General features: G+C 34.5%; 1 protein-coding gene across 2 annotated transcripts in view; it reads right to left on the bottom strand.

Moving 5' to 3' along the window:
- Positions 1 to 14420, bottom strand: part of DPH6 (diphthamine biosynthesis 6) — a 445312-nt gene that overhangs the window by 242967 nt on the left and 187925 nt on the right. The window contains exons 9-10 of one of the 2 annotated variants that reach the window (XM_082384998.1): positions 10167 to 10365; positions 507 to 8303 (exon numbers count right to left, since the gene is read on the bottom strand). In XM_082384998.1, coding sequence (XP_082241124.1) covers positions 8149 to 8303; positions 10167 to 10365 — 354 coding nt within the window. In that variant the 3' untranslated portion in view covers positions 507 to 8148. Of the gene's footprint in view, positions 1 to 506; positions 8304 to 10166; positions 10366 to 14420 lie in introns of those variants that run through there. The other variant, XM_082384997.1, reaches the window with a different exon arrangement.

Here is a 14420-nt window from a genome sequence, read left to right on the forward strand (position 1 = left end):
CATAGAATGAGTTTGGGAGTGTTCCTTCCTCTGCAATTTTTTGGAAGAGTTTGAGAAGGATGGGTGTTAGCTCTTCTCTAAACATTTGATAGAATTCACCTGTGAAGCCATCTGGTCCTGGACTTTTGTTTGTTGGAAGATTTTTAATCACAGTTTCAATTTCATTACTTGTGATTGGTCTGTTCATATTTTCTGTTTCTTCCTGGTTCAGTCTTGGAAGGTTATACCTTTCTAAGAATTTGTCCATTTCTTCCAGGTTGTCCATTTTATTGGCATAAAGTTGCTTGTAGTAGTCTCTTAGGATGCTTTGTATTTCTGCGGTGTCTGTTGTAACTTCTCCTTTTTCATATCTGATTTTATTGATTTGAGTCCTCTCCCTCTTTTTCTTGATGAGTGTGGCTAATGGCTTATCAATTTTGTTTATCTTCTCAAAGAACCAACCTTTAGTTTTATTGATCTTTGCTATTGTTTTCTTTGTTTCTATTTCATTTATTTCTGCTCTGATCTTTATGATTTCTTTCCTTCTGCTAACTTTGGGTTTTGTTTGTTCTTCTTTCTCTAGTTTCTTTAGGTGTAAGGTTAGATTGTTTACTTGAGATTTTTCTTGTTTCTTTAGGTAGGCTTGTATAGCTATAAACTTCCCTCTTAGAACTGCTTTTGCTGCATCCCATAGGTTTTGGGTCGTCGTGTTTTCATTGTCATTTGTCTCTAGGTATTTTTTTATTTCCTCTTTGATTTCTTCAGTGATCTCTTGGTTATTTAGTAACGTATTGTTTAGCCTCCATGTGTTTGTCTTTTTACGTTTTTTTCCCCTGTAATTCATTTCTAATCTCATAGCGTTGTGGTCAGAAAAGATGCTTGATATAATTTCAATTTTCTTAAATTTACTGAGGCTTGATTTGTGACCCAAGATGTGATCTATCCTGGAGAATGTTCCGTGCGCACGTGAGAAGAACGTGTAATCTGCTGTTTTTGGATGGAATGCCCTATATATATCAATTAAATCTATCTGGTCTATTGTGTCATTTAAAGCTTCTGTTTCCTTATTTATTTTCATTTTGGATGATCTGTCCATTGGTGTAAGTGAGGTGTTAAAGTCCCCCACTATTATTGTGTTACTGTCGATTTCCTCTTTTATAGCTGTTAGCAGTTGCCTTATGTATTGAGGTGCTCCTATGTTGGGTGCATATATATTTATAATTGTTATGTCTTCTTCTTGGATTGATCCCTGGATCATTATGTAGTGTCCTTCCTTGTCTCTTGTAACATTCTTTATTTTAAAGTCTATTTTATCTGATATGAGTATAGCTACTCCAGCTTTCTTTTGATTTCCATTTGCATGGAATATCTTTTTCCATCCCCTCACTTTCAGTCTGTATGTGTCCCTAGGTCTAAAGTGGGTCTCTTGTAGACAGCATAGATATGGGTCTTGTTTTTGTATCTATTCAGCCAGTCTATGTCTTTTGGTTGGGGCATTTAATCCATTCACGTTTAAGGTAATTATCGATATGTATGTTCCTATGACCATTTTCTTAATTGTTTTGGGTTTGTTTTTGTAGGTCCTTTTCTTCTCTTGTGATTCCCACTTAGAGAAGTTCCTTTAGCATTTGTTGTAGAGCTGGTTTGGTGGTGCTGAATTCTCTTAGCTTTTGCTTGTCTGTAAAGCTTTTGATTTCTCCATCAAATCTAAATGAGATCCTTGCCGGGTACAGTAATCTTGGTTGTAGGTTCTTCCCTTTCATCACTTTAAGTATATCATGCCACTCCCTTCTGGCTTGTAGAGTTTCTGGTGAGAAATCAGCTGTTAACCTTATGGGAGTTCCCTTGTATGTTATTTGTCGTTTTTCCCTTGCTGCTTTCAATAATTTTTCTTTGTCTTTAATTTTTGCCATTTTGATTACTATGTGTCTCAGCATGTTTCTCCTTGGGTTTATTCTGTATGGGACTCTCTGCACTTCCTGGACTTGGGTGGCTATTTCCTTTCCTATGTTAGGGAAGTTTTCGACTATAATCTCTTCAAATATTTTCTCTGGTCCTTTCTCTCTCTCTTCTCCTTCTGGGACCCCTATAATGCGAATGTTGTTGCATTTAATGTTGTCCCAGAGGTCTCTTAGGCTGTCTTCATTTCTTTTCATTCTTTTTTCTTTAGTCTGTTCCGCAGCAGTGAATTCCACCATTCTGTCTTCCAGGTCACTTATCCGTTCTTCTGCCTCAGTTATTCTGCTATTGATTCCTTCTAGTGTATTTTTCATTTCAGTTATTGTATTGGTCATCTCTGTTTGTTTGTTCTTTAATTCTCCTAGGTCTTTGTTAATCATTTCTTGCATCTTCTCAATCTTTGCCTCCATTCTTATTCCAAGGTCCTGGATCATCTTCACTATCATTATTCTGAATTCTTTTTCTGGAAGGTTGCCTATCTCCACTTCATTTAGTTGTTTTTCTGGGGTTTTTTCTTGTTCCTTCATCTGGTACATAGCCCTCTGCCTTTTCATCTTGTCTATCTTTCTGTAACTGTGGTTTTTGGTCCACAGGCTGCAGGATTGTAGTTTTTCTTGCTTCTGCTGTCTGCCCTCTGGTGGTTGAGGCTATCTAAGAGGCTTGATGGGAGGCTCTGGTGGTGGGTAGAGCTGACTGTTGCTGTGGCGGTCAGAGCTCAGTAAAACCTTAATCCACTTGACTGTTGATGGGTGGGGCTGGGTTCCCTCCCTGTTGCTGTGGCGGTCAGAGCTCAGTAAAACCTTAATCCACTTGACTGTTGATGGGTGGGGCTGGGTTCCCTCCCTGTTGGTTGTTTTGCCTGAGGCAACCCAACACTGGAGCCTACCCGTGCTCTTTGGTGGGGTTAATGGCAGACTCTGGGAGGGCTCACGCCAAGGAGAACTTCCCAGAACCTCTGCTGCCAGTGTCCTTATCTCCACGGTGAAACAGAGCCACCACCCGCCTCTGCAGGAGACCCCCCAACACCAGCAGGTAGGTCTGGTTCAGTCTCCCCCAGGGTCACTGCTCCTTCCCCTGGGTCCCGATGCACACATTACTTTGTGTGTGCCCTCCAAGAGTGGGGTCTCTGTTTCCCCCAGTCCTGTCAAAGTCCTGCAATCAATTCCCACTAGGCTTCAAAGTCTGATTCTCTAGGAATTCCTCCTCCCGTTGCCGGACCCCCAGGTTGGGAAGCCTGATGTGGGGCTCAGAACCTTCACTCCAGTGGGTGGACTTCTGTGGTATAAGTGTTCGCCAGTCTGTGAGTCACCCACCCAGCAGCTATGGGATTTGATTTTACTCTGATTGCGCCCCTCCTACCGTCTCACTGTGGCTTCTCCTCTGTCCTTGGACGTGGGGTATCCTCCTTGGTGAAGTCCAGGGTCTTCCTGTCAATGATTGTCCAGCAGCCAGTTGTGATTCTGGTGCTCTCGCAAGAGGGAGTGTCAATATTTTTAATTTTTTAATTGAAGTATAGTTGAGTTATAATATTATGTTAGTTTCAGGTATACAACATAGTGATTCAATATTTTTATAGATTATATACCATATAAAGTTGTCATAAAATATTGGCTATATTCCCTGTGTTGTACATTACATCCTTGTATCTTATTTATTTTACATCTAGTAGTTTCTGTGTCTTAACCCCCTTCCTCTATCTTGTTGCAGTCCAATCCTTCTTCCCACTGGTAATGACTAGTTTGTTCTCTGTACTGTGAGCCTGTTTCTGTTTTGTTATATTCATTCTTTTGTTTTGTTTTTTGGATTCCACATATAAGTAAAAACACAGAATTTTGCCTTTCTGTGTTTGACTTATTTCACTAAACATAATACCTTCCAGGTCCATCCCCGTTGTTGTAAATGGCAAAATTGCATTCTTTTTTATGGCTGAGTAATATTCCATTGTGTATATATATTACATATATATATCTCACATTCTCTCTATGCATTCATCTGTTCATGAACACTTAGGTTGCTCCCATATCTTGTCTTGGCTATTGTAAATAATGCTATGAACATTGTGGTTCAATGTTTTCAAATTTGTGTTTTTGTTTCCTTCAGATATATACCTAGGAGTGAATATTGCTGGATCATATGGTAATTTTATTTTTAATTTTTTAATATAAATGGTAAGAGTAGGCATCCTCGTCTTGTTCCTGATTTTAGAGGAAAAGCATTCAGCTGGAAAAAAAAAAATCTAGGTTAAATATATTCCTCTCTATCTCTCACCTATCATTTTTGCATAATTATGGGTATTATTTCCACTAGACTCTAAATTCTGTGAGTGCAGAATATAAACCTATTTCATTCTCTGTAGTAAACCCAGAACGTAGCATGGTACTTGGCACAGAATAGGCACTAAAAAGTGCTTGCTGAATACATGTTATGGAAAGAAGGAATCCTAGAGTTGGGCTGGACAAAAGAAGAAAAGGTGATAAAATAAAAAGGTGATAAGAGGAAACAAAGACTTAAAATTATTTATCAAGAAGGATAAATCAAATAAAAAATCATTCCCTGGACATACTACCTAAAGCAATCTACAGATTTAATGCGATCCCTATCAAATTACCCATGACATTTTTCACATAACTAGAACAAATTATACTAAAATTCATATGGAACCACAGAAGACCCAGAATTGCCAAAGCAATCCTGAAGAAAAAGAACAAAGCAGGAGGCATAACCCTCCCAGACTTCAGACAATACTACAAAGCTAAGTAATCAAAACAGTGTGGTACTGGCATAAAAACAAGACATATGGATCAATGGAACAGGATAGAGAGCCCAGAAATAAACCCACACACTTATGGTCAGTTAATCTTCAACGAAAGAGGCAAGAATATACAATGGGAAAAAGACAAGTCTCTTCAGCAAGTGGTGTTCGGAAAGTTGAACAGCCACATGTAAATCAATGAAGTTAGAACATGCCCTCACACCATACACAAAAATAAACTCAAAATAGCTCAAAGACTTAAACATAAGACATGACACCATAAAACTCCTAAAAGAGCTCATAGGCAAAACATTCTCTGACATAAATCATACCAATGTTTTCTTAGGTCAGTCTCCCAAGGCAATAGAAATAAAAACAAAAATAAACAAATGGGACCTAATCAAACTTACAAGCTTTTGCACAGCAAAGGAACCATAAACAAAACAAAAAGACAACCTACAGAATGGGAGAAAATATTTGCAAACGATGTGAGCAATAAGGGCTTAATTTCCAAAATATAGAAACAGCTCATACAACTCAACAACAAAAACAACAAAAAATCCAATCAAAAAATGGGCAGAAGACCTAAATAAACATTTCTCCAAAGAAGACATACAGATGGCCAATAGGCACATAAAAAGATGTTCAACATCACTAATTATTAGAGAAATGCAAATCAAAACTACAATGAGGTACCACTTCACATGGGTCAGAATGGCCATCATTAAAAAGTCTACAAATAACAAATGCTGGAGAGGCTGTGGAGAAAAGGGAACCCTCCTACACTGTTGGTGGGAATGTAGGTTGGTCCAGCCACTGTGAAAAACAGTATTGAGGTTCCTCAGAAAACTAAAAATAGAATTACCCTATGATTCAACAATCCCACTCCTGGGCATATATCCAGACAAAACTATAATTCAAAAAGATACATGCACCCCTATGTTCACAGCAACACTATTCACAATAGCCAAGATGTGGAAACAACCTAAATGTCCATTGACAGTTGAATGGACAAAGAAGATGTGGTACTACATATATACAATGGAATACTACTCAGCCATAAAAAGGAACAAAATAATGCCATCTGCAGCAACGTGGATGCAACTAGAGATTATCAAACTAAGTGAAGTTAAGACAGAAAGAGAAAGACAAATACCATATGATATCACTTATATGTGGAATCTAAAATAAGACACAAATGAACGTATCTATCTATGAAACAGAATCATGGACACAGAGAACTGGCTGGTGGTTGCCAAGGGGTAGGGCGTTGGGGGAGGGATGGAGTAGAAGGCTGGGGTTAGCAGATGTAAGCATTTATATATAGAATGGATAAACAACTAGGTTCTACTGTATAGCAGAGAGAACTATATACAATATCCTATGATAAGCCATAATGGAAAAGAATGTATTAAAAAAAAGAACATGTATGTATGTATAACTGAATTACTTTTGCTGTACAGCAGTAATTAACACAACATTGTAAATGAACAATTAAAAAAATCATATGAAACTAGTGTTACAAAATGATTGCTAAAAAATGAAATTGAAGAATCCTCATAGATAACAAACAATCTTTAATATTGAGATTTTTTTCCTATGAATTGTTCCAAATGGGTAGGAACAAAATTCCATTAGTCCAAGCAAGGATACTTCCTTAGGAGTCAGTAAAAGATATTAGAATGTATAAATTAATGGTTTTGAGGAGCACTTAAGCATGGCAAACTATACTATCAGATGATTACAATATACATTAGCTATATTCACATTCAGAATGTGTTGATTTCAAAGACTATAACACACAAATGTTATCTGGTAATATTTGCCATTCTTTAAAATCTAGGGAAATAGATTTGTGAAGGATGAGAAGAGTGTCAGCTTTCAAAAAAATTAATACAAGACACATGCATTCTCCATAAACTATTTATGTTAAGAAGCAACTCAGTCTTAATTTTAATATTACTTAAGCTCAGCTGTGAAATTTTAAATTCCTAAATTTAGATTTCTAAACTCCTCTGGCAAAATTTGTCTTCTTTGGGGGTTATTAAATCAATTAACCTTGCAAAGGGAAGGTTAAAAGAACTTCTGTAGGCTACAATCTCACAGCATGAAAGAGAACAGGCAGAAGCCTGAGTGAACTGCTGGTAGGGTTCAAGGAAAGGCTTGTGCTAGCAGATGATCAGCTCTGTTCTTGCTAAAATTTGGCAAAGAATTACACTGTGGTTTCTTCAGATGACAGCATCATAATTCATTTAGCTCTCCCCCTACCTTTTCACAAAAAGGCCAAAACCCCACAGGAAATGTGAGCACTGACATTTTCTACCCAGGATCAAAAACTGACTATTTTGCCAGAAATTGAAAACACTATAGCTAAAACAGTAAATACATAGCAATGTGTTGAAAGAAATAGGCTGCTGGACTGGCCAGTGACACAATCCATCATTTCTATTTTAACTTCTGATAGATAGAAAGGTTAAAAAAAAAAAGATAAATATATGTTTGGACTGGCAGATTTCCATGCAAATATAATGAAAACCAAATAAATTTTAAAGAATCTCTTTGTATTAATTTACAGATTATGACCTAAAGATTTGCACTAAACACTGTGCCTTTAAGGCAAGTTTGATTATACATTTCTATCTGATTTCCAGGCAGTTAAAAGCTAGCTTAAGGGCCATCTAGAAGGCATGATTTCTTTTCTTTCCACAAAATGCTAACGCTTCTTTATCATTCTGTATTCAGTCATGAATTCAGCGGCACAAGCCAAATGTAAAGATTTTATGGGGTGATCTATCATGCGAATTCGTGAACAAGCCTTCTCATGCAGTCACTAAGAGTGATTTCCATTTTTATGAATGAAAAAGAATCTTGCATAAACATTGTTTATTTAAAGTTTTAAATAAAGAAAGATGCAAAACAAAATGGGAGCATTTTGTTTTATATGTTAATATCTTACAAGAGGGGCAAAGTAAGGAATCTGGCTCACATGATTCCCAAGACAGCAGTATCTCCTTTGCATTAAGTACGTAAATGAGATTTATGGCCACTGACCTAATCTTAGATGCCAAAATGTACAGTAGGAACAGCCTTCTGAAAAACTTAATTTAAAATTATGATGTTAACAAAAGCACTTTAGGAAGCAGACAACACACCCGGCATACATGCACACGTTAATCTAAGATACATGACTACAGAAAGAAGCCATGGTTATTTGCATAAAGCTTTAGAATACATTTCAGAGATAATTCAAACACACAGGTTTTACTTTTTTTCCCTATCACCTTGATGTTTATGAATGTCCAAATAAATACATTATCACTAGACAGTTGATTTTCATCACTAAAGATCACTTAATACCAGATATTCATAGATTCTGGTTTGGGGAAGGCTTAGAATTAAAATAAATAAATAAACCTGTTAACTGTTTTTCTGAATTTTAAAAGCAGTTTCCTTACTCACTAAGTACTAACTAAATTAGCACCTTGTAGAGAAGAAAAGGCTTGTGCTGCTGCAATTATAACACTTTCTTCACTGAATGAGAGAAAGGCGGCTATGATGCCACGAATCCACTGGTAACCACTTGGAGATTTTCCTGAACTCAGTGATTTTTGACCTGAAAAAGAAAAAAAAGAAAGAATAAGAAAGAAAGAAAAAAAACAGTAAATGAAACCTATAATGACAGATGTCAAATCAACACTTTCCTAATACAGTTCCATAAAACAGAACTCCTGGGAGGAAAATAACATCCTGCAGAATAAAATGTCAAGTTAAAGAAACACATTCCTTCCCTTATCACTGGGTTTGAACAAGTGAATTATGCACAGTTAGAGGAGGTAAACATATAGTAACAAATGTTTTTCAAATGATTTCAAAAGTTTTTAACTTTGAAATATAGAGTTGAAGCTCTGAAATGTATTAATACATTTCAGGTATACATAAATATATCATCCCTGGAACAGATAAATTATGCTATATGTAACTTGTGCATAGGGTTAAAAAGATTTTTAAAGAGTACCATTAAAAAATTGAAGTTAAAATGCAGGATTAAAAAGAACACTGGGTTTTATAAGTTATCTGTACATTCAATTCTAAATTCCTGTCTCAGTTTAGACTGTCCCAAAAGAGGGTCTAAAATAAGAAGTTGGATGTAGGTAACTTATTTGGGAGGTAAGTCACAAAAAGCTGACTGAGAAGGCATGGAGAGCAAGACAGGAGAGGAAAAGCCAACAGTGCTATTGAGTGGGTTAATGATCTGAGGAACCAAGGATCAATTCTACTGGGAATTCTCTGAGGAGCTCTGTAGAAGGTGGCTCAGATTGCTCATCTGAAGGATATCAGGCTGGTGTATTTATTCACAGTATCCTGTCCCCCATTAGTTGAACGCTGCTGCAAGTGCCAATATTTCCCTCACTCTTCCAGGCTTCCTTGCACAAGGGCTGGGTAAGCTCCCTTGGCTTCAGAGGAAGCCCTGAGGCAGAAGAATGGAGAAATGCACATCCCAAGTTTTGGTAGAACATTGTCAGTGTACCCAGAACTATTTGGCAGTGCTCGACAGCATGTGACAAGGGCACCAAAAACCTGTGCCTCAGATGCCAGGTCACCTACAAAAGTTATCACTGCATTACTTTGAATCAGCTCACAAGATGGAGATTAGTAAGACTCTTCATAAATCTAAAGTTTTTACTTTCTAAAATACATTATTATTCCTAATTTTAAAAATCTGAAAACAATCTAATTTATAAAAATGATTTATGTGTTCGTATAATCAATACAATTTCCTTTTTTTTTTTTTTTTGGTGTGTGAGTGTGTGTGTGCTTTCAGAAGAAATTCATGTTTAAATTAGGCAAAAGGATAATTTTGAAGTTTAAAGAAAAAGAAGCCACTGATGCTAAAAGAAAGAGAAAGTATCACTTAAATAGGTATATGACAAATAATTTTCACATTGTTTCTATACTACAAAATTATTTAAATGGAAAATAATGTAATTTGATCAGTTTTATCCTTTTTTATCTCAGTAAAGAACAATCTGGTTTGGATTAACTCCACATTTTCCAACTAGCTGCTTCAGCATCATGAACAAACACATTGTCTTAATTGTACTTTTTTTTTTAAAGGCCATATATCATAGTGGTTAAAATTGCTCAGGCCTTGGGGTCAGATGCCTATGTTTGAATTGTCTCTCTGCAACTTACCAGCTGTACAAAATGGGGACAATGATAATACTTAGTTATATATTTAGTAATTAGTACTTTAGGATTAAATGATATAATACATATGAAGCCCTCAGAAAAGTGTCCATCTCATAATAACTGCTCTGTAACATTACAGATTATTATTATTATGTATTGCTAATAATCTACAAAAGTTAGGAGGTAAAAAGTCATTAACAGTAAGTGTAATTATGTGTGCACTCATATACAATTATACTACAAAGCAATAAAGGAGAAAAAGACTCTGAGTAAAACATAAACTCACTATTTGGTAGAAGGGGAGTCAATGATTTCCAGATGAGAGGCGGAGTTTCATTTTGGTCTTCTTCCTCTTTGAGAGCAAGGATGTTATCCTCATTACAGTTCACCTCACATGAGCAGTTACCCATAAACAGCCTGTCTGAGGATGTCAAATGCTCAGAATAAAGATTAGGGAGCAGAATAAGAAATGATGAATCAGGAAGCTAAAAAAAAGATGAAATTGGATAGATAAATGCAACTTACATTTACTCAAGAAAAAACTAAAAGGAAAAGCAAGAAGTTTATCCATTAGTAGGAAAACACAATATCTGAAAATGGCAAACAGTAGATATTGGTGACGCAATGTGGTCAATGACCAATGTGGAATAATAGATTACAATCACACAAATGACTGGTGTGTTACAATCATGCAAAGGAGCAAAAGCATTATAATACAATAGCATAGAGTTAGGTTGCGAATTGCTCAAAGAAAAGGGAAAAACATCATGAAGCTATTAAAGGCAAAAGGGACAAAGTAAAAAAGCATCAATTAAAAACATTAAAAAAATTTTAAATTCCAGTAGGAAAAAAGGTTGATCATGCAGTGGCAGGCCAGCATTAGAAAGTCATATGTTAGCACAATTACTATATAAGTTCAATTAAATAAATAAACATATAAACTAATACCATAGTCTAAAGTAGGACACAGTAATACAAATAAACTTAAAGCACTGAGCATACCTTTAGGAAACTAAATTTATGTCAATCTGGGATAAATTTGTTATTGCATATTGGCACAATAGATCTAAATTACTATAGGTATCTAATGGGCATCAAATAGGCTTCTTCAAGTTTCCTAATTTTGAATTTAAAAGTAGAATAGAGAAGAATACTTTTTTGAGATTCTATAATTGCAGCTCGAAAAGAAACATCATTTTTTTTTAAAGATGAGAACTAAGGTTACGTTAAAGAACAACTTTCATCAACTAATCCCAACAAACTATGCATTGAATTTTTAGTTTGGTTTAAAATAGGGAGACATACATAAAATATATCTTGAAGTAAATTTGTATTTCACAATAGAAAATAAAGTACATTTTCTCCCAGTTTTTAAAAGTTGTTTCCAAGCGGTTTTTAAAACTGAGTTTTCATATTAAAACATAGTGTTCTTATTATATGGGTTTTCATAATATGAACCTGAGAAAAAATGTTGAATGTTTTTCTGTAAAACTAACCAATAAACTTTAGAAAAGTCAAATTATTCATGCTCATCTGGTCTGTTTTTTTCAATAATTTTAAATGGAGGTTCAGTAATTCCATGGGTTATTTGATTTCCTTCCTTCAGATATAGTCAAATGAGAGGGCAACTCAGTCCAGTATTCCTGCCAGCCAGCTTTAACATTTATCTACTCAAGGCTAATCTTACTCACCTATACTTTCACCCACTTCTTATCCTCACTGGATAATACTGAGGAAAATCCCAGATATCATAACATCTCATCTGTATGTATTTCAGTAAGTAAACATACAGAACTATTGTTTTCTTTATAAATATAACCACTATACAATTATCACACCTAAAAAAATAATTCTTTAATATCATCAATTATCTTGTCAATGTTCCCATCAAAATTTGATGAAATGCAACAAAATGTAAGATATCTTAACAAATAGTACAATAAATGGTCAAAGCAAAATCCATACCCAACTGGTATATGTGTCTTAATTTTTAAAATACATTTGGTAATTAACTGAATGTTGTTTTCATATGAATTATTATCAAGTAAAATTCTTAAGTATCCATTATTATTTACTTTAAAGTCTCCATTAAGCAATATAGAAGGATTTTGACCTTAAGATTCAGTACTTGCCAATGAGTTATCTCCAATGTGTTCACTTTTTTTCTGTGAATAGTCACCTTAACTTTTATTTGTACATGCACACAAACTGACATGGGATAATGCTACTTCTATGCCCACCACACAAAAGTACATGATGTCTTTCTAGATATATTGCTGCCTCATTTTCTGTTATATACTGCCTCATGTTCCAACAACTACTTTATCTATAGTAGCAATGAATAGGTAAGGCCTTGGACTACTTTAAACCAATCACTCATCCTTTGACAGATTTAAAAAGTTGGCTAATTCACTTCAACTTAATAAATATTTATTGAGTGCCTAATAAATGCTAGGCTCCACGATGTTATACGTACTGTTATGTGAGCAGTCAATAGGCAAGAAATGATCTCCCCTCTCAACAAGTTTACAATCTAGTCTCGTAGGAAAACTGTAAAAATATGCCAAAGCAATGCCCATGTAACCTATTTCTAAAATTAGGAAATGTGATATTTAAAAAAATCCCTAACAACATTTGTTTCTCATCTGAAAACTGTGATTTTACTAAGGAAAAAAATGAGGAGAGGCAAAAAGTTTTGCATATAGGAGGCCGTTCAATTAATAGTAATGGGACTAAACTGATTAACCTAGGTTTTTTCTGGATAAGGCATTCATTACTTTTCCTGTTTAATAACAGTTAGCTGTGTTTAAGATGGGTTAAACAACTTGTAATTAAACCTGAAGTAATCAATTAAGATAAGTTTGAAACATCTATGTTTTCTTATTAGACAGCTTTCTTTTTTAGAGGTTTATGATTACTACTGATGATAAAGAGAAGCCAACTGGAAGGCAGAATTGTAAGCATATACACCAAGCTCAAAGAAGATATGTAAATTGCCAATCCTAAACTCATTAAAAATTGCTCTCTTTCTTTAGAAAAATATTTGTTCCAGGCTGAAAGCCCCATTATATGCAATGGAACTGAACCTTCACTTATAATTAAGGTTGGGTCAAAAGTCTAAAGCAGAAATTCAAAATACACATAAATACTTAACCCGAATAAGGAAAAAATGTCTCCAGTTAAGTGAAAGCTGTATGTTTCAAAGTTCTCAGGAGACTCAATTACTACCCCCCATTCTTTTAGGAAACATAATTCAGGAGAGGCTTAAAAGGAAGTTAAAAACATGCTAGATTCCTAAAGAATTTATAGTCTCTCCTTAGATATTCACTTATTTAGGCAAATAAATGACCAAGTGATAGAAACTGAATTGACGAAAAGAAGCAATTAAATAGTATATGAAATAATACATTGTATAATATTTTCCTACATGTGGACCGTGGTCTAAATTATAAATAAAGTAAGAAGGATATTACTGGAGTATATAATTCTGTTCTGAACTTTATTTGGTTACAAAAAAGGTGTGAAATTATTTATGTATTATGTCACAGTTAAAGAATGTGCAAAAAAATAGGCAGATATCAGTTCCTATTTTATTTCAAACTGAACTTGAACTACCTGTGGACCTAATCCAGGGAAATTACTTTTAAAACAGCGAAGAATCTTATTTTCGAAGTGACTTTAATCTTTTGTCTTTAGTAAATTATTAGAAAAAAGAGCCGTTTTTGCGAAGAAAATGTTTTTTTATATGGTTGACTTGGATCAACCACCCATAAACTCACACACACATATAAGACAATCAACAGAAACTGTCAAATATGTAGCTGCAAAGTATCATACTAGATAGCATTTGCTTAATAAGGATAGATTTCTTGATATAATGTGGCACCCAACATACTAACATTCATTGTGAAAATACTATCACTCAAATAACAATTTAAACATTTTCTATGATTAAACTAGCCATTTTCTAATTGATATTATTAAATATAACTATGATTGTTTAATAGTACCATTATTAAATATTAGCTAATTTCTAATATTTGAGACTGACCTACTTTTGGGGGGTACTGCATTAATCATTATTTCTTCTTGAGACATTTTTTTTTCTATTCTGTCCACAATTACTTTAATGCTTCCAAGGACTTACTTTGATTCCTCATCCCACTTTTAATATATTGAAAAGGACAAATATAACAATTAAAGCATCATACTGAAAAAAATATTCTTCTGTTTTCTCACAAAAATTCCGTATTTGCAACAGATTGAGAAGTTTCCCTCTACCTTTAACATGGAAGTAAAAACTGTATCTTTAGATTATAAACCATTAACATATTTTTAAAAGATTATTACGTAATTTTAGCACAAATAATGAAAATTTAGAAGCAAAAAATATAGAATTCCTTCCTAACAAATTATTTTTCATGTTTCTTCTTGTCCTTTTTTACAGATGCATAAATTTTACACATCTACAGTCATACTATAGGCACAATTATACTTTTATCATTTAAAGATATATAACATGCAATTATCAATGTCGTAT

Source organism: Balaenoptera borealis, assembly GCF_965194805.1.
Source record: "Balaenoptera borealis genome assembly, chromosome: 3".
NCBI classification, from domain to species: domain Eukaryota; kingdom Metazoa; phylum Chordata; class Mammalia; order Artiodactyla; family Balaenopteridae; genus Balaenoptera; species Balaenoptera borealis.